Genomic DNA, 22,155 nt, shown 5'->3' on the forward strand with positions numbered 1-22,155 from the left:
AAACCAGTGGCATCTATAAATCCTGATAAACAGGTGTTCAGTGGAGACACTGTCACTCTGAGATGTGAGATACAGGATGAAAGTGTATCTAGGTGGCAGTACAGCTGGTATAAAGATGCTTCACTCAGTCCTGTCAGTAGTGTACAGATGTACACAATCAGTAGTGTTGAAGTGACACACACAGGTAAATACACCTGTAAAGGAAGAGAGAGTGGAGGCTCACGTTCCTCACACCTCAGTGATGCTGTTACACTGACTGTATCAGGTGAGTGTGTACATTTTTTGGAGCCATTATAAAAATTAGTAATTAGACATTTATGTATTGTCTCTTACTGTGTAATATGAGATGGTTTTAAAATGTTTTGAGATTCACACGCCACAGATCCGGGCGCTTTTACCAAATGTCCTTTGGACGCCTTAAAACCTGGCAGTAGAACTTGTTATTGAGGGTGTGGCTCCTGGGGATGAATTGTCAATGCACAATGCTGCAACAGTAAAAAAAAGCCGATGAACATGAACTTGCTTGAGCTGCGGAACTGCCTCACCCTTTTCAGTCATGGAGATTTTCGGTTCTTCCACTGTAAAGACTTTTGCTTCGTCTCAGGGTCAGACTCATACACCCAAGTTTTGTCATCTTCGACATGAATGACGGGTCGTCCACAGCACGATGACGTAGTTCTTTGTAGACTTCAACAAGGTTCTTCAATGATGAATAGTTTTGACATTTTCAGAGGTTGAGCAACCTTAACAAAGGTCTTCCTGATTTCTCATAATCTTCCAGTGATGTTCTATTGCTCTTAAAGTGCACGTGCCACTCAAAACACCTTGAATAACCCGTAAATCGCAATAAACTTTCCAAATCATGTCAAAACATCTCTGTTTGTGTGCACAGTTTGATGAAAATTGCAGATGTGAAAATGTGAATGTATAGAATAGCACCAGCTGCACAGCTCCTGATGTACACAGGATGATCTTTTGGCAGACTGACTTATGAAGGTCGGTGCTCCCTGTGACTGTGCATGCAACATTGTGCTGTTGGCATGTTACAAAACTAATCTTGAAAAATGTTTAAATCACCTCATACATAGTGCAGTGGCCTTTTTATCAGGAGATCCCTATTTTGACATTAACAACATACAGGTGTTATTTACAAGGACGGATTTTTCTTTTCAGGCTCTGCTTTTTAACTGATGAACAAAAAAACTGAAGCAAATTAAAATCTATTAAAATGAACATCATTTATTCAGAAGATTAATGTTATTTAATTTTTTTTTATTTATTCTAGAAACGATAAACATACATCAGTTAAAACACAACAATAACCATTAAATAATAACTATTTGCTTATTTTAATATGTGCATGTTTTTCTTTTCTTGGATTCCTGATTGAATAAAGCCCTTATTTATTAGTTAAAAGTTATTTAATGTGGTTTCTGGGTCTGAATATTTATGGCTTGAGTTTGGATACAGATCACACATTAGAAAATCTCATCTTGTCCATTGCTTAAATGAAACCCGAATTCAAAATTACTGTCCAAATAAGTCCTTGTTTTCTTTTAAACGGATTATTTTTATACATTTTTAAGCCATATTTTCTCTTTGCTGCATCTTTTTAGAGCTATGTCTCTACGTTCCCACTCTCACAATTCACTGCAAAAACTTCTCGACATTACGAAAATGTCTTCTTTTATGTATGAATTATTTTAGAAATATTCAGAATTAATTTATTTATCATGCTGTTATAAATGAATCATATTAAGTCATTGGAAAAAAAGTGCATTTGGCGACCTCTCGAAATTATTTATCGACCCCTAGTGGTCAAAAATCAATGGGAGTTTCTCTATTATTAGAGTAATCAGCAAATACAGCGTACACCAGCAGACTCATTTAAAGTGACAGTCAATAATGCAGGAGAAACAGTGTTCTGGTGTTGTGCACGCACAAGAAACTACTTCTACTACTACACAGAGTACAGTAAAGCTGTTAATATTACAGTAAAAGGTCTGTCATGATTTAAAAATGTAACAGCTTTGATATTGTAAAGGATGTGAATAACAAATATTTATAATTATTGCAATTCCATGTTATTCTATAATGTTTTAAATAATCTTGAAGAGCAGGTATTATTCATCAATAAATAAACCACCCCAAAATTAATGAACACAGTCATAATCTCTTATAAACATGTTTATGTCTGTATGGACACAGAGAAATGCAGAAATTATTTTAATAACAAACCACATTATTTAAATTCTGGATTCTGATCAAAACTTTTTTTTTTTTTAATAAAAAAAAAATCATGCAGTTGTTATGGTGAAGGTTTTGTATCTGTTTTTTTGGTGCTTTGTAACAAAGATTAATACGATTCATCTTTATAGCTTTAAAGTATTTAATAATGAAAGTGTGTGTAACTTGTAAGGCGTTGTGTCAGGGTCGAGGGATCGCTCGCCTAACATGAGTTACAGCAGAAATCAGCCGAAACACAGACAGGTCACGTTCCACATCTTGTGCTTTATTTTACTGGCAACAGCGTTATTTCCTAATCAAAAGATACTTAAATAATCAACAGAAATAATAAAAATAATCATCAGTCTTGCACACATGCAGTACTCGTGAAAAATCTGGTGGCAGAATGTTCCCATAATGCCTCTCTGCTCTTAAAGGAGCCACAACATATAACAAAGAGTCTGCTGAGTAAAAACTTTATATTTCCTGTGTAACAGAGAGACCATCAGTACTGAGTGTATCTCCACAGAACTGGCTGACTGAAGGAGACTCAGTGACTCTAAGCTGTGAGGTTACAGACTCCTCTACAGACTGGACATTCAGCTGGTACACAGTTGTTCCCTACAGAGACGGTGTAACTGCAACACAAAATACTCAAGGCTTTATCATGTATGTGGAGCTTCTCTCAGACAGCAGCAGAGGATCTGGAGGCTCCTACACTCTCAGTCCTTCTGCTCTTCATCACACAGGAGTTTATGTGTGTAGAGGAGAGAGAGGAGAACCAGTCAGTCACACACTGTACAGCAATCCACAGCCTCTATGGATCTCTGGTGAGGGAAATTAACTTTTTTAAATAGTATCAGAAAAATAAATCTATCAGTACAGTGGTACTGATGGCTGTGATGAATCTCGAGATGAATTAGCAACACTGGCCTCAGTCAGTGTGCTTGTTTATATTTCTTTTTATAACTATGGGTTCGAAGAAAGTAAGTGGAAAGGTCAGTGCTCAGAAGAAGATAATGTCTATTGAATTAAAGCGTGAAATTATAGGAAAACATGAGCAAGGTGTGCGAGTGATTGACTTGGCGAGGCAGTACGGGTGTAGTACTGTATTTGTGTTGGCTCTGCCTTTTGATTTGAATAAAACTTTGTTTGCTGTTACTTCGGCTTCCGCCTCCGTTTCCGCATGACACACCTCCGCCAGCATCTTCCGTAAGCTCAAGTCGGCTGATTTCCGAGGTAAATAGAATTCATAAAACCAGTTTATTTCTTTACATTCTCTTTTATTATGTTTTTATACAATATTTGTCATTTATAAATACATTTTTCTTATTTAAAAACATGTAACAAAAACAACTGGGGTCGCATTTTGGGGGCTGGAACGGACTACTGGCATTTCAATTAATTTTAATGGGAAAATTTGCTTTGAAATACGAGCAATTTAAAATACGAGCAAGGTTACGAAACGAATTAAACTCGTATGTCGAGGTACCACTGTATAAGAAGAAATGTATTTATCATTTATCAGTTAATGTATATGAGGTGGTAAAATGACACAAATTTACATATTTGTAACAATTGCAATATTTTCCTCTTTTCCCCAGTTTTGGGAACCAACACAATAATAGGCAGGTGGTCATAATGTTATGCCTAATCAGTGTTTATTCTCTGTTTTGCATTCTGGTTATTTTTATGCCTTTGTAAGATTTTTCTGTTTTTTATTTTCACATATTTGATTTTGTTCTTTATATTTAACATTTGCCTTTTTTGCAGCTTTTATGATGATGATTATTCCATAATAAACCTGTGTGTGTTTTGTCTCATGATGTGGATTGTGGCTTTGATTTGAGATATCATTCTGAGCACACACACTTGTATCCTTATTGCATTACAATTTGTACATATATTTATTTGTGTTTCTTCTGTGTTGAAGGTGAATCTCCTCCAGTGTCTCTGATCATCAGTCCCAGCAGAACTCAACACTTTACTCATGACTCTCTCTCACTGAGCTGTGAGGACCAGAGTATCTCTACTGGATGGACAGTGAGACGATACACAGACAGTGAAGGAGTGTTAGATTGTTCACAGTGGGGATCAGTTACAGGATCTACATGTAACATCAGCTTCCTCTCCACATCCTACACTGGAGTTTACTGGTGTGAGTCTGAATCTGGAGAAAACAGTAATCCTGTCAACATCACAGTCCATGGTGAGTCTTCATGTAGTGTGTTTACTGTTAAAGAGAAAGAGAAATGTTTCATTACAGAATATTCAGAACATCAGTTTATTACAATTCAACAAACTGTTTTTTTTTTCTCTCTACATTAATCAATAAATATTATATTATAATTTTGAATATGGATGTGTGTAAGTCATGATTTACAAACTGACTACAAGTTCACTTACATACTCACACTGATAATGATAATACAATTAATTAATTACTGATAATCAATCAGGGACATCAGAGAACATGTGATTTCTCTCTGTTTATGGTAATTACTGACACTAATTCATTTATGTGTAATGTTATAATATTTAAATTGTGTCTGTAATGTAGAGTGCAAGGTGGAAACCTGTTTTATATCAATGAGCTTCATCATTAAAAATACATGCAAAGTGCAGTGTGTTTCACCTTCACTCATAAGTAAAGATGTAGATGATGATGGAGTGGAGAGGAAGAGCATAGAGCTCAGTGCTGTCATCTGTGACTGTTTCTCTGCACACACTCTTCACTCCTTCATTCTTGCATGTTCACTGATGCTGCTCTACACACTCAGTAGTGTCGCCTCACACACTCTATTAAACATTAGATTTAAACAGCATCATGTGTTTTGTTAAGTTACATGTATTGTAGAAGATGCTGCAGCTTCTCCTCTTGATATTTTCACACAACACAGTTTACAGTCTGCTTTATTTTCATCATTAATTATGAAATATTTCCAGATCACTTTCATTTCCTGTCATCTGTTCATTAGTACAACATCCACTAGTCTGAAGAAGCACATCAGATGTTAGTATTAGTTTAGTGTGACACTGAGCTTCTTCACTACAGTAGATATCTGTACAGAGCAAACAGCACCATCAGGGACTTCTCCAATCCTAGTCACAAATTGTGCCAAAAACCTCCTTAGAAGATGTTCATGTTAAAATAGATACAGATTGAATTTTCATAACATTTGCTTATACTGTACATGTGATTTTCTGTGTTCTAGATGGTGATGTGATTCTGGAGAGTTCTGTCCATCCTGTGACTGAGGGACATCCTCTGACTCTACACTGTTTATATCGTAACACAAATCCCTCAAACCTCCGAGCTGATTTCTATAAAGATGGATCAGTCGTCCAGAACCAGACTACAGGAGAGATGATCATCCATAAAGTCTCAAAGTCAGATGAAGGTTTCTACCACTGTAAACACCCAGAGAGAGGAGAGTCACCGAGAAGCTGGATCTCAGTCAGACGTGAGAATTTTATTTTAGATTTATTCAATCAGTCTTTATTCATAATGCAGTTTATAGGTGCAGTGTTTAAGAGATTTCAGGTTCTGTTTTTTTCAGTCTCAGATTCTTCACCCAGTGGTGGATCAGTAGGAGTGACTGTTGGACTGATTTTGGTCTTTTTGTTCATTGTTTTGGTGATTGTAATGATTCTGCTGTGGTTCTACAAAATGAAGAAAGGTAATAAGTTGTAAAATATGATTTTACTGTAGTATATGCAGTTCAGACATGTTTTATCTTTCTGTTATTAGAATTATCCATAAATATTATTTGTTCCTGTTTCTACTGTATATTTAATCTTTTGTGGTCTTTCTGTGTAATTTAAAGTTTTATTATTTACTGTACATCCTCTTTAGATCTATAATCTCTCTCTCTCTCTCTCTCTCTCTCTCTCTCTCTCTCTCTCTCTTTATAGAAAAACAGCAGAAATCCAATCAGGAATTTCAGTCAGGACACAAACCACTTCAGACTGGTCAGATTCTGTCTCAGTTACTGATTATTTCTGCATCTGTTCATTAAAATACTTACTGTTACTGTAATTTAACTTCATGAACATTTCAGATATTATATTTAGAGATTTCGCTCTGATTTCTGTAGGAAATGAACACCTTTATGCCGCTGTGGATCAGGCAGATACGAGTGGAACAGGTAGCTTTATTTCATTTCAGACTTTTTCTCCTGCATTAAGTATTGATTTACTCTTTACAGTGTAGTAGTAAAGTAAAGCAGTATCTTGTAGTGATTAACACACTGCACTGTGTTCAGATGAAGCTGCAGCTGAAAGCAGTGAAGCCATTTACGCACAGGTCATGAAGAAAAAGAAGGCAAATAAGAACAATGGTAGTGTTTTAATGACAATTTTCATGTAAGAAAGTAATCACATTCAGTCATGTATTATACTGCGGAAGATCATTGAGATGGTTTTGTTCTCTGCTACTGCAGGTGCTGATGCTGAACTCGGCATGAATGATGTGACTTACGCTGAGATTAAACTAAAACCCATGAAAAAAGAGAAGAAAGCACAAGGTAAAGATAAATAAAGAACATTTATTCTGTATTATTGATCACCTGCACACTGTTATTGTTTTATGTAATGATGTAATAAAACACTCTGTTTGGTGCTGCTACAAAGAAAATGTCACCAAACAGAATAGTGTAAAGTGAAGATTTTATTTTCCTATAATAGCAAGTGTTTTATTCTCTTTATAACACAGACAGTATTCACTACTTCAAGTGTTAATTGTTAATCAAATGATAGGCCATTTTTTCTATTACTTATAGTGAAATTACACAGTGGGAAATTATACAGAGCAAGATGTTTCCTGTTCTCACTTTCAGTATTGCAGCTATAAACAGTTATTTTTTTGGCCTCTCTGCAAGTTTATGTGAACAAATTGTTAATATAAAACCAATAACATACAAAAATGTGGTTTAAAACACCTCCTGTCCAATCAGACTTGAGAATTCAACAGTGCTGTAGATGATCTGTAATTTTTCAGTAAATTAATGATTTGTTTTTTGCTCCCGAGTAGAAAAGACCAGTGTGGGTGATGATACTGTTTACTCAGAACTGCGTCAGAACATGAAGGTAAAACTCATCACATTTATAAAGCTTTAAAGACGATCCACACACCATGAAGTGAAAAACATATTTAAAGGTGCATTATGTAGAAAAGGCAGTTACAAAGACAATTACAAAAACATTAAAATAATTGTTTACATATGCAGATAAACAAAAACCTACTTACATGTTATTTTAGTATCTACACAACCTTTTCTCATCTCATTCTACTTGGTCAATTATGTCATAGTAAATTATAAACATGCAAAAGACTAACAAGATGAATAATCTACTGATTTGCTGCTGTAGTCTGTAATATTGATCCAAACTGTTGAGTAATTTGTACCATCATTAATATCAATATCAGGAGAAATGTATTATTGTCTCTTTCTGCAGTGATCCATGTGTCTGTCTACACTGATGAAGCTACAGAGATCAAACTGATAGACGGAAAACTCTGAGTTTGTGTTTGTTGTCTGTTTTTTCCTTAAAATGCTCTGCTGTTAAACCAAACTGCTTTGATCTAAACCTAATGATACCTGGTGGCTTTTTCTGAGAACTTGCTTGCATCAACCATCACACCATTCCAGAGAGACACAACATCAGGATTTCACTGGATGTGTGTAAATAACAGAAATTCAGGCCCTGACAGTCATTCTGAAGATTCTAATGATCAACCACCCCACCAACTGGTTTCCTTGCTCTTATCACTTTAACATTCCCAGAGAGTAGGACCTGCCTAAGAGGCTCTACTGACTGGAGAAGTTCTTCACTCAGATGCTCCTTGTTGTGTGGAGCCCAACACCAGGAATCCAAACATGGAGGCTGGACAAATATTACTGGAGGAATTCCTTACCAATCTTTGTACCACATATGCAATTGTACAGTTGCTTATATAGTATCTGGACTTCCAGTTGGCTCATGGAAAGGAACAGCTGGGAACCATTTGATCCATAATAGTGGAATGAGCTGAACTGTTCAGTGCAGCAGAAATAATAAACAATGTTTGGCTGGATTCAGTTTCATATTTATGCAAAATGAAAGACTGAATTACATTTATAAATGTTTGAATGAACAGATATATTTTTAAATCCAGGATATTATTTTGAAGCTTAACTTTTTTCACTGTCCTCATTGGTCTATTTATGTATCTATTGCAATCTATACATGAAATAAAATAATTTAACTAGTCACTTATGTCCAGGTTTATTTTGTTCACTTTCATTTATGTATTTATGGAAATATTTTCTAATGACTTTCAAAACCAGTTTATAAACATTAAGATCAAATCCAAGAAGTTCTATGAAGGTGCCACTTGACTTAGTGAGAGTCCAAGAACCTGAATTATCTCATCACAACAATGCAACATCACCACAAAGGAGTTTTTCTCTCTTTAAGTAAAATATAAATATATTTGGAGATGTATGGAATTTGATGAGTTGCAGAATTAATAAGACTGGTGTTATCAGGGGTGGATGGTGGTGCAGCAGGTCATGTTTCCATTTCAGAGTTCCTGCTTCAATCCTAAACTCAGGCTGCTGTTTAAATGGAGTTGTTCTACATACAGTAGGTGAATCCCTTCTACTTTTTTACAGTCAGGAAGGTGGACTGAATTATTGAATGAATCTACTGTATGAATGGTCTCCTGTAATGGACTCATCCACTGCTCCTGGGATTAAACTCTATATTGATCACAGCCATGAGCAGGATAAAGCAGCTCCACACCTCCATACACACCTAACAAACCTGAATGAAATAAACATGAGGAAACTGCATACAGATCCTGTAATATAGAGAAAAATCATCCCTCTTCATTTCTCACATCACACCATGAAGCACAAATTACTATAAAGACATTAATAGAATGTAAAATGTTTATACTGTGATTATGATTTATTAATGTTTACTTTGTTTACAACATGGCTAAAGTAGTACAAATAAATAAGTGCTGCTTCAAACGGCAATAAAAAGGAGAAATAAGCCTTTGATTAGTGGAGTATTTCTTAGGTAAAGGCTCAGATCTGGAGGGATCATGGATATAGAGTCTTTGGTGAACTGGGATATTTGTATGCTGTCGTCCCCTCACATTTACACGTTCACTCAGGTTCGTTGACGGTGGTGTGGTGGATCCCTCATGTCTGTGTTACACAGTGATATTAACTTTTTCTACAACAATAAGGACACTTAATAATCCATATCCTTCTCTTCCTGTCACCCTCTTCTCTCTCTCTCTCTCTCTCTCTCTCTCTCTGACAACTTAAACTTGCTCCTGAGGCTTCAGTGACCACTGTTTCTACCCCTCTCCCCTCCATGGATCTTCCCACTTCGTCCAGGCCTGCCTCTGGATAGCGTTCTCTTCGATTGGAGGTCACTTTGTGTAGCTTGGGACGGTTTCTCATCAACGCCTTGGGTGGTTCCATGAAATTCCGGAGTAAGAATGGGGCTTTGAGGATGGATTCGACTGTAGTTAATGTCAACAGTCTCCTACACTGACTCAGGACTACTTTTCACTTCTGATCACCATCACTGTACCCCGCAACTTCGTATATCTGCTACAAATGGACATTGAAAAGCTCTTAGGCCTGTCAGTTTGATTCTCCTTAATAGAGCTGTATAGTTCACAAAGGGCATACTTAGCATTACAATACAGAGGTATCTAGACAACAACAACAAGGCTGCAAACTCAATTAGCAAATACAAGGGTGAACGCTAGTCAAACATGAACTCCACCAGTGACAGACATTGTTTGAAGTCTATGACAGCAATCTTACTTCTTCTAATATTTATTTTAATTTTTTGATATACACACGCCTTACTAGTCAGTGTCTCTGTCCACTTGATAGCACATTAGCCTATGCAGCACAATGAAGTCTGGGATGTTGCTGTTAGGTTACTGTAGGTTTCAGCAGAAAACACACAGCACTCCCTTATCTCCTGCTGTGTAGACCAACAGAGTCAAATAAAGTCCAGATTATTTTCTATTGAGCATATATTTGAGAGATTGAGTGTTGCCGGAGCTGGTCTTGGAGGTGCATCTGCCTTTGCCACATTTACATCTTTTTATTCACACCGTTTGTGGCACCTTTTGTGCAAGTAGCATCAGTGAGGGAGTCTGTGGTCTCAAGGTCTGACGCATCAAGTAGCATCATAGCTTCTCACTTGTAGTAACGTAACATTGTAGACATGTTGCAGTGCAGTTTCCTGATGTTTTAGGACCCGGAGTAGACATTGCATCTGCCTGCGCTGCCCTTTTTTTTGCAAGATACTTGAAATCGTGCACAACAACATAAATGATACTCTATGTGCATGCATCTTTTTTAGTTACTGACCATCATTATTATTGCAGATAATCAGAAATGCACATTAAAACAGATGCTTAACTTTTATCCCAACACCTTTGCTGAAGGCCAGTGTAATAATAGCATAGATTTCCTAATGATATTGCTAGTGAGGGGGTTCTCCAACTGGCTTTCATGGAGACCAATGTGTGTTAATGAAGTTACAATAACCCAGAATATCACCAGTTAAAGAGTTTAAAGTTATGTGTTGTTTTTGCACAACTTCACACCTCGTGAATTTGCAGAACTACATTAAACCACACCCTGAACCGGTCTCTGCTCTCAGGCCTCTAACAATGTCACTGCTCAGTGTGTGTACAGGACTAATGAGAAGTGTTTGTTAATTACTCTTATTTTTACCACAGATAGTTAAATTATGTGTTTTTGTAATTTCTGCATTTAAAAAAAAAATTGTAATTAGGCCTTTTTGCATATTAAATTTCATTTAAAGTATGGCAATGTTTCCCTGCACAAAAATTTAAATACATGTCAGTTAGTCACAACTTTGAGTTCTTTAGTAAAAGTCAAACACCAACTTTGCTTTTTTTTTTTTTTACAAACAATGAAATGATCCTAAACAGTCGTCATGAAAAAAAGCAGATGACAGAAGGACACAGAAGATCAGGTACAGATTCCGACAAAACAGACTCGTTTACACAATAGTTTCTGAATAACCTCATCACTCAGGACAATCAGACTGCAGGTGAACAACTTTATACTCCAACACACTCTAATAAAGAAACAAAGAGAACATTTACTCACAGAGTATCACAGAGAGTAGACTGAGCTCCATCCTGTTAAAAAGTCATTCATGTAAAAAATGTTAAAAAACCCCAAAATGTATCAGATGTTTTTAAGACATGCTCTGTGCAAAATTCAGTTCATCATTTAAAACTGAGCAGAGTGCATTTTTATTGCACCAGATTCTCTCAAACATCACCAAGTTTAATGTCTTTTTGTAAAAGTGAAAGTCCACTAGAATCCTGGACTTCATCATTGCTGCTGCCACTAATTTTGCATCAATGCTGCCTCTACGTTCTATCTTATTTCTTCGGCTGATGTAAATGCCCATCTTTGCCTGGCCCACGACAAAGTTTAAAAGCTGACATTCCGCTTGCCTTCTCCGAGTGTATTTCACTCCCAGGATAAAAGTTTGAACCAAGAAGGATCTGTTAAAAGCACTAAAAACATTCTGTAAAAGAGTAAAAAGTGGATTTAGTCTGGGACACTGAGTTAAAGCAAGAAATATTGTCTCTCTTTGAAAACAGAAGGGACACTCTTGACTTTACTCCGGACATAGAACCGAGGTGAAGGCATTAACAGCAATGATTCCGTGCAGGATTCTCCATTGTATGTCTCCAGTTCTTTTTGTTAATGGTGGCTTGTAGCGTGTTCTCCACTGTGGTCGCTCTTCCTCCCCCAGCCCGAGGACAGAGCACCATGTTGTGTCCACTCTACCATTAAGACTTTTCTTGTTAAAAACCATAACACAGGCTTTAAAAAACAATTTCCAAGAGACCATGTAAAAAATCCATATTTGTGATATTCTTACAGTCTAAAAAGTGACCAGTATTTCCCTCTAAGTTTGGAGACAGAGAAAGCTCAGGAAAAGGGTCTTCCTCATCCGGCTGTTCAGAGCTTCCACAGTACTCCACTAACATTCGTAGCTCCACTGGTGAGAGAGCAGAGTTCCACCCCTGAAGAAGTTGTTCTTGAGTTCTGGTCCAGCCAGGTCCACCAGGTGTCTCAGCATGATAAGACCAGATGCTAGCAGAGTCTGGGTGAGGGCACTGCCTGCAGTGTCCAGAAGAGCTCCATAGACGAGGGGCTCCTGAAGTAGCCAGTGTAGTGAGTCCATGCCCGTGGCTCTCTCTGTCTTAAAAAGTCTCCACACTTTAAAAAGATTGTGATAAAAACAGGTAGTCCTACAGTGTCCAGTTTTCGAGGGTCTTATAAAAACAAAGGTCTGTCAAGTCCCAGATTTCTAAAAGACCTTAAAATAGTACTGGTCACACATTTACAACTTAAAGACATTGAACCGCTTAAAAATCTATGTAAAAACTGTAAACAAAAAGCAGCAGTTCTGCTCTGTAGGTGCACTACGCCCTGCCCACCTTCATCCTTGGGTAGGTACAAGACACTTTGGGGCACCCAGTGTAACTTGTCCCAGAAAAAGTCTAAAAACTTTGACTGAATCCTTCATAAAAGCGTTACAGGTGGGTCTATACATGTTAATTTGTGCAACAGGGAGGACGCTGCCAGGTTGTTTATAATCAGCATGCGTCCTCTGGCGCTTAGGTAATAGCCATCTCCATTTATCGAAGCGACCTTTAACTTTTGAGACTGTCCCTTCCCAGTTTTTATGCTTGAAGGCCCCTCCTCCCAGATAAACTCCCAGATATTTAAAACCTTCTTTTTTTCGGGCAAGCTAGATGACCAACGCCCGACCAGAAGGGCCACGCTCTTACCCCAAGTAATCTTGGCCGATGAAATTGTGCCATAGTCCTTGGATATTTTGTTCAGTGCGTCGATGTCGGTCTGTTGGTCAATAAACACTACTATGTCGTCAACATATGCCAACAAACGGAAAATGGTCCCACAACCAGGAAATAAGAACCCTTTCAGTTCACTCCTTAGTCAGTTCAAAAACGGTTTTATGGCTAGGGCGTAGAGCATTCCTGACAGAGAGCAACCTTGTCTCACACCCATGTACACTTTAAAAGCAGCACATAAGCCACCATTAACTTTCAGTACACTTTCAATGTCACAATACCAAACTCTTATTTTACTTATAAAATCAGAGCTAAAACCAAAAGCTTCGAGAGTTTTCTATAAAAAATCATGTTCCACTCTGTCAAACGCCTTCTCCTCGTCTATGGAGACCCGAACAATTCTGAAGCACTAATGAGATCCCGAACCAGCGAGATGTTGTCAAATATCGACCTCCCAGCTACACAGTAAGCATGATAAGAATGAATAACTTCCTCCAGGATGCTTCCCAGTCTGGTGGCTAACACCTTAGAGAGCAGTTTGTAGGGACACAATAGGGACACTGGTCTCCAGTTTTGTATGTTCGTTAAGTCTCCTTTTTATAGGGACTAGCGTGAGGACTGCCATTCTGCAACTCAGTGGAAGCAAACCTTCAGTTAAACTGCTATTAAGGACTTCCAACAAGTCCTCCCCCACACCAGCCCAGAAGCACTTGTAGAACTCTGCTGGAAGTCCATCAATACCCAGTGCCTTTCCACTCTCCGTACCATGTAAGGCCTTAAAAAGCTCCTCTGAAGTTATCGCCCCACTGAGTGCTGCATCGAGGTGTTCAGGGACTCTGGGCAGCCCTCCCAGGAAGACCTGCTCCGTGACCTAGTCCACTACGAGCTCACAGGTGTAAAGCTATTCATAAAAATTAACTGCTCTCCTGCGTATTTCGGTGGGATTGGGTAAAATTTCCCCAGTTTCAGAACGCAGGTTGTGGATAAAACGTTTTTGGGCATTTTTTTTCTCGAGATTAATAAATATCAGTATATATTTGCTTCAGTTTGAAATTATGCATTGCCCAATTAATGTTTAAGATGTTCCTTGCTCATTGCTCCACATGTGTGCCTTGGGAAAATGTTTAGAAGTTAGGGTTAAAAACATCAAACGTTTCAAACTAAATGAGAAAGTTTGTCTTTGTGTCAAGCTCAGATTCCCCCCTCTTTCTATTCATTTTTGATGGTGGGACTGTGTGCCCTGTTTGTACTTGCTCTCTATACTTTGTCTCTGACAGCGAGAAGTCATTTTGCCAATCCATTTCCTCTGTTTAGGTTTGAGAGTGTTCTAATTTAGTCTAATTTTTGTGTTCCAGTGTTCTGCATTTATGTGTGATGAGCTGAGTAATTGGGTTGTGTGTCGTACAGCAATGTATGTCTAATCATGCATTAGAATTAGTGTGTGTTACAGGGCTAATAAGGTGCATAACCTTTTGACTGAGGGCATATTTTGAGGATCTTTTTCTAGATTATTTCAGTATATCTACGAGTTGCTCAGTTATATAAAGGTTGACCCTAATTTCAGGAGGTCAGGAAGTTGTATCATAAAGATCTCAAGATTTTTGCTAAAGAGGAGTACAAGAGAGCATGACTGGCTCTGTTTTCAGCTTAGACAACAACATTCCTTTCTTCTCTGTCAATCACAATACCAATAAAAAAAATAAGGATTTATATATTGCATCCAGCTAATTCTAAATACATTGATGTTTTGGTAATTAAAAAAAAGTTATAAAGCTGATAGAATGCTTATTTCTTTTATTGCTATTTAGTAGTTATTCACTCACCACATATGGCTGGCTTACAGTATAAATTAAAAAAGAAAAAAACAAGGAGATTTGTACACTCATTTCTACACTGTTATGCAGTGGGGTTTATGCAGAAGGACAATAATCTGAAACACACCAGAACAAAAAACACAAAATTAAGGTTTTTGAGTGGCCTAGTCAAAGCCGTCTTCCACTCCTTAAAAAAAGAACTTAGACTGTGCATCCAGTGCACCCAGTGTTAATCACCTCCTCACCGCACACTGGTTTAGTTTCAGTACTCAACACTTCAGGTAACTTCCCCACAGGAATATTGTTGTTAGACATCGCAGCCGCCGCTCTGTCTGACTCCGATCCGCTCGCATCCGGGAAAACCGCACCGCTCGCCGCCAGTGCCGGAAAATTCGCTCCGCCTGTTGCCGGGTGATCTGCATCACCCGAGGTCGGGAGAACCATCCCGACCTCAACATCCACCTGTGCAGTCTGTTCCGGCCCGTCCCTGACATGAGCCGGAGCACTGCTCTCGCCCTCCTCCCCGCTGCCTGGGGACATGTTCGCACCAGGTGTCCGCTTTTCCCGCAGCTGAAGCACTTCATGGATTTGGTCAATACGTAAATTACGTCGAACCCATCAATTTTGAACGTTAACCTGTGCTCCAGCTCGCTGATGTTACTGTTCAAAATCATGTAGGTGAACCTCCTGAAGGACACTACGTGCTTCACCAGGTCAGATTTACATCCGATCGGGATCATTTTAATCGGAGAGACAAGCCTTCCATCCCGGGAGAGCTCTCTCACCAAGATCACTTCATCAATAAAGGGGGGAACATTTGACAATGTAACTCTTTTGAATGGGCTTGAAAGGGGAAACACATGGATGAGTGAACACCCGACTACAATCCCATACGTGTTTAATTTGGTCGCCCTTTCCACAGTGTACACGAATAGAACCACCGCACTGTTCATCCGCCACAACATTTTTATGGCCGACCACCTTTCCTGCAGCCAGGCTGCACTCCTCCACACTAGCGCCGGTCACCACCCTCACACCGTGGCGCCAGGTTATGGTTTTAAACCTCTCGGCGCTCTGGGTCGCCATGCTCCCCAGCGAGGTGCTGGTGCTGACACCCAGAGACCTTTTCTATACACAGAGAACTGAGGGCTTTTAGATGTTATGAAATATATAATAAATTTAAAGAAAAATAGTTATCAAACGATAGAAAATGCAAAGAGAGAGAGGAAAAGAGACAAGCATGGTCCCGCTCACACTCCACACACTCTGCCCACTCACTTCCAGCATGCACTCCGCAAAGAGAGAGAGAGAGAGAGAGAGAGAGAGAGAGAGAGAGAGAGAGAATAAGCATGTCACTTTAAATTTTAGTTGACAGAAATATGGTAACAGTGTCTAAATATCTAAATGTACATTATAAACTTACTGTACACTTCCACCTGCTCTTTTATGAAATAATTTAACAATCACATGTCAGCAGCGCAAAGTATATTCTTCTATTTAAATAATCTCTTGGGATTTTCGTACACAACAGTCTATATAGATTACACACACACAGACGCACGCAAAAAACACACACGTGTTTATGAAAGAGATCAGAGGAAAGTAACCAGACTAGTGACTATCTAGTACAGGGGTGGCCAACCAGTCAGAGACCGAGAGCCACATTTCTGACCTTGTTTCCGCAAAGAGCCACATCATACACATGGGCACACATGAACATCACCCATCCCGTCCTCTTACACACACACACACACACACACACACACACACACACACCTCTGCTCAGCCAGATTCCGTTGTTGCCACTCAAAGGAATTCTTTCACACGTGTGTCAGTCAGAACAGATCGATGCTTTGATTTCACGTGTTTCAGGGTAGAAAACAAGGACTTGGTGTTTTTTTTTATGTGCGTGTTCACTTCGCTTGAGTTTAATACGGTATTTTCGTCAAATGCGCATGTGCGTGAGATGAATATACCGCAGGTGGGCAATTAATTTTTACAAGGGGCCACCGATAATATTTTAGTGATGCACCGAAATGAAAATTCAATACAAATGGCAATGAAATCCATAATTTTTTGTGATATGCCTTTTGCCTCGGCACCATCACTGGAAAACTTTCCTGCCTTTTCAAAAACGTCCTCTACAGACGGAGTGCGCATGCTCGGATTCACTTTACTTTTCTGCACTGCGTTCTTCTCATATTTAGAATTGCAATCGTGATGTTTGGATTTCAGGTGATAAATTAAACCCGACTTGGAGAAACTCTTTGCAGATACACCCCTCTTGAAATTTCAGCATTGCATGTTTTGCACATCGCAAACACAATTGTGTTTCTGCCGTGTTGTTTCAGTGATTTAGGTATTTCCGAAAATTCTTGGTGCATCCCTGTAATTTATGATTGGCCTCATGCCAAGGTCTGATATACCGCAAAGTTTCCCAGTAGGGGCAAGCTCATTTACATCTTAAAAATACCGTATTGAACGTAAGCAAAGCGAACACGCACATTAAAAATCAAACACACAAAAATCGATAGGAACGTAAGAGCCGCAAGAAACCGGCCAAAGAGTCGCATGCGGCTCGCGAGCTGCGGGTTGGCCACCCCTGATCTAGTAAATCTAATAAAACTAGATTTGTCTCCCTCTAGTGGTAACTAATGTATAATTCTAATCCTGACCTCATCCGCACTGTAATAGATTTAAACACAACTGATTCAAATATATTTTCAAATATACATTTCTGTAAAACATTTGTGTAATATTTTACAACAGCATAAAGTGAAATACAGGTTTTCAGTGTTAAACCCTGCTAGATAACTTCATCTGTGCATTTCCTCTCAGTCCTGCAGAGCAACACAATGCAGTAGTCAAGATTAAGGGTGTGTAAATCAAGTTTGAATGTAAATAAGGTTTGTACATGAACACTAAGACACAATTGGGGAAGATATTTAGGTAGGTGTCTGCAGTAAGTAACATCCTTTACTTCTTCCACAGAAATACTGTAGCAGGAAAATACTCAACTCATCTTTTCTTTCCCTCCATCAGATACCACAGCTTCCGCTCGGATCTCAGCATGCTTGTCAGACATATCTTTATGGATGAGGGCTCACCAACTTAAACTCAACCCCAGCAAAACAGAACTGCTGGTCATCCCACGTGATTCATCTCCAGGTCAAGATCTACAAATAACACTTCATGACTCTCTGCTCTCCCCTTCAGCCACTGCTCGTAACCTTGGGGTAACTATGGACAATGAACTGTCTTTTTTCCCACATGTCGCTAATGTTGCTCGTTCTTGTCGATTTCTTCTCTATAACATCCGAAGGATTCGACCATTTCTGTCCATACAGGCTGCCCAGTTGCTTGTTCAGTCTCTTGTCATTTCAAGACTGGACTACTGCAACTCTCTGCTGGCAGGTCTTCCCCTGAACGCTATTCGTCCACTGCAAATGATCCAAAACGCAGCTGCACGACTTGTGTTCAATCAGCCCAAGTTTTCCCACACCACCCCACTGCTGCGCTGCTTGCCTACAAGGCCAAAAATGGACCAGCACCATCTTACCTCAGTGACCTCATCACATCTCGCACTGCACCACGCTGTCTGAGATCCTCCAGCACTGCTCGACTGGTACCACCTTCTCTCAGAATGAGAGGTAAGCACAATTTAAGGCTCTTCTCTGTTCTGGCACCGAGGTGGTGGAATGAACTTCCCCTAGATGTCCGTACAGCAGAGTCCCTGATTATCTTTAAGCGACGACTGAAGACCTACCTCTTCCTGAAATACCTAAATTAGCACTTTCCAAGTTTGTAGAATTCGAGTAATTTTTATATTGAGTTTGTATTCTTGCGTACCAGTGTAGATTTATTCACTACTAGAGATTTAAAGCACGTTTGTACGTCGCTCTGGATAAGGGCGTCTGCTAAATGCCGCAAATGTAAATGTAAATGTAAAATACCTCCATATATATTATACTGTAAAAACTATTTATTTATTTTTTTTTTTTTTACTGCTAGTGGCTGTGCCACACCTTCAGCAACCAGCAGAGGGCAGCAGCAGCACCGTGAAAACTTTTCTTTAGGTTAATGATAATGTACATGTAGATGTTTTGGCTGCAGTGTAACAAAGTATATATCTTATTTTTTAAATTCAATTGATTTTAACCCGTCTCTGAATAGCTTTTGCAGTCTGTCAGGTTTAAGGTAAAAACACAAAACCTGTGTGTGTGTGTGTGTGTGTGTGTGTGTGTGTGTGTGTGTGTGTGTGTGTGTGTGTGTGACTTTGAGATCACAGGAAATGGTAAGGCTTTAACACACACCTCCACTCAGTCAGTCTTCAGAGGGACAGGATGGAGTTCAGTTCACTCACTGTGATGTTCTGTGAGTAAATGTTCTCTTTGTGCCTTTATTAAAATGAGAGGTGGTGTATAACTTTGTTAATCTGCAGTTTAAATATCCTAAATGAGTTTATTGTGTGCTTAGGACATTGTGTGAACTTCAGCAAACCTGCTCAAGTGGATCAGTGGATCCATATGTGTTATGTGACCGGTTTGGTTTGAGGTGTAACTCTATGTAACTGTCAGTAAATTTTATAGGTTAACATGTGGGTTATTTAGATGATTTTAATATACTAATAAGTGTAAAAGAATCTGTATTGTTGGAATCTGTACCTGATCTTCTGTGTCCTGCTGTTATCTGCTTTTCCACTAAAGAAATCGTAGTTGTGACAAACTGACATTTATTTATTTATCTGTGCAGGGAAACAGTACAGCAAATTCAATTTAACATTAAAAAAATAAATAAATAAATAACAGCATTTGACAAAAAAAAAAACAACAAAACAACAACAACATTTTTACCTGTGTTCAAAATAAGAGCAAAAACAAACACTTGTCATTGGTCCTGTACACACACAGGGCAGTGTCAGTGTTAGAGGCCTGAGAGCAGAGACCAGTTCAGGATGTGGTTTATTCTATTTTAAGGCAGAGATGCAGCAGGTATGAAAGTGGACCTGCAAAAGCAGCAACAAAATGTTAACTCTTTAACTGTTTATATGCTGTAGACAGTTAAATCCACTGACTCTCACTGAGCTCTTTTAAAGCCAGCTGAAAACAAAAGATTTTCAGATAGCTCATTGTTGTTTATTAGTGTTGAAATCAAAATGACTTTTTCTTCATCTATACTAGACTTTTCTGTTTATCTGTAATAATAGTCAAGTCAAGTTTAGTTCTATTGCACTTTTCACAACAGACATTGTCTCAAAGCAGCTTTACATAATTTAAGAGTTAAGGTGAATGATGTGTATTTATCCCTGATGAGCAGCCATGGCGACTGTGGCAAGGAAAATCTCCCTTAGATGTTATGAGGAAGAAACCTTGAGAGGAACCAGACTTAAGAGGAAAACCCATATGAATTTGGGTGATATCAAGACTGTGATTATAGTCTTTAAACAATACAGAACACTGGAGTGTGAGATTATGAGTAATGTTCTTACTGTGAATACAGTGAATACTGCTGCTAAGATCATCAGTGTTTTGCTCTCCGTTCCCGAACTGGGGTTAAAGGGGTGGGCCGAAATAGGCTTTGCCCATGACCAGGACACCGCAGTGTGCAGTTCGGGAAAGAACGAGAGATCCCGACTTTCAAACAAGCCACACACAAGTGTGCTTCACTTTTTTGCTTGCTTTAATTTTCTTTTTCTTAGACAAACATTTGCCAGACAATTCAACACATACACACAGAGATATAATATTATATATTATAAATATAATAATAATTCAGCTCCACTGACACTCACTGACCTTTTTCAAAGTCAGTTGGAGACCCGCTCACTGATCACTTAATTAGGAACACAATACTTTTACTATACAAACTTCTCACTGCATCTTTAGCAAACTGAGAGTATCATTAATATTGTCGACTATAGTTTTAAACATTATACAGTTTTACATGTGCAGGAGAGCAGACACAAATTGTTGTGTAACTTTTTTGTTTTCTTCAACTAATATATATTATTATGTCACACAAGTGTGTACACCGCAATTTCAGCAACCATTTTAGTACGTTTTCAAAGGACAATAATATAGAAATGAAAAATTTATATATTTTATAGTCAATATGCAGCTTGTATGAAATTTTTAATCATGGTAACTACTGCAGGAGTGATGATGGAGGCAGCTAGAAAAGTACTTGGTGTGACATCTGGAAATAGAAAGGAAGACAAAGAAACATGGTGGTGGAATGAGGATGTGCAGGAGAGCAGAAGGAGAAAGATGTTGGCAAAACAGAAGTGGGATCGACAGAGTGATGAGAAAAGTAGGCAGGAGTACAAGGAGATGCGGCAGCAGGTAAAGAGGGATGCCAAGCGAAAGCCAAGGAAAAGGCATATGAGGAGCTGTATGAGAGATTGGACACTAAGGAAGGAGAAAAGGATTTGTACCGATTGGCCAGGCAGAGGGACTGAGCTGGGAGGGATGTGTTGCAAGTTAGAGCAATAAAGGATGGAGATGGAAATGTGTTTACTAGTGAGGAGAGTCAGGTGTGTCAGAGAAGTATGTCAGGGTGGTGCAGGACATGTATGAGGACAGTGTGACAGCAGTGAAGTGTGCAGTAGGAACGACAGACTTGTTAAAGGTGAAGGTTGGACTGCATCAAGGATCAGCCCTGAGCCCTTTCCTGTTTGCAGTGGTGATGGACAGGTTGACGGACAAGGTCAGACAGGAGTCTCCCTGGACTATGATGTTTGCGGATGATATTGTGATTTGTGGTGAGAGTAGTGAGCAGGTTGAGAAGAGCCTAGAGAGGTGGAGGTACACGCTGGAGATAAGGGGAATGAGAGTCAGTAGGAGTACATGTGTGTGAATTAAAGAGAGGGCAGTGGAGTGGTGCAGTTGCAGGGAGAAGAGGTGATTTGTGATAGTAGGGTATCTGCAAAATTGAAAGGGAAAGTTTATAGGACTGTGGTGAGACCTGCGATGTTGTATGTATTAGATACAGTGGCATTGGGTAAAAGACAGGAGGCAGAGCTGGAGGTAGCAGAGCTAAAAATGTTAAGGTTTTAAGGTAGTTGGTGTGAAAGAGGCAGATGTAGAGGACAGGGTGGTATGGAGACGGATAATCTGCTGTGGCGAACCCTAATGGGAGCAGCCGAAAGAAGAAGAAGAAGAAGATTTTGCAGCTTGTACAGCAGTATAGATTTACTGTCCTCTAAAAGTAACTCAACATACAGAC

General features: G+C 38.9%; 1 protein-coding gene across 1 annotated transcript in view; it reads left to right on the forward strand.

Annotated features, from left to right (window-relative positions):
• The first annotated feature begins 211 nt into the window (after window positions 1-211).
• The window catches only part of LOC124386912 (low affinity immunoglobulin gamma Fc region receptor III-like), a 39,727-nt gene continuing 17,783 nt past the window's right edge, over window positions 212-22,155 (forward strand). The window contains exons 1-2 of the mRNA XM_046850960.1: window positions 212-265; window positions 2,724-3,056. Of these exons, the coding sequence (XP_046706916.1) occupies window positions 2,894-3,056 (163 nt within the window). The 5' untranslated portion in view covers window positions 212-265; window positions 2,724-2,893. The remainder of the gene's footprint in view (window positions 266-2,723; window positions 3,057-22,155) is intronic.

This window comes from Silurus meridionalis, chromosome 6, assembly GCF_014805685.1.
Source record: "Silurus meridionalis isolate SWU-2019-XX chromosome 6, ASM1480568v1, whole genome shotgun sequence".
In the NCBI taxonomy this organism is placed as follows: domain Eukaryota; kingdom Metazoa; phylum Chordata; class Actinopteri; order Siluriformes; family Siluridae; genus Silurus; species Silurus meridionalis.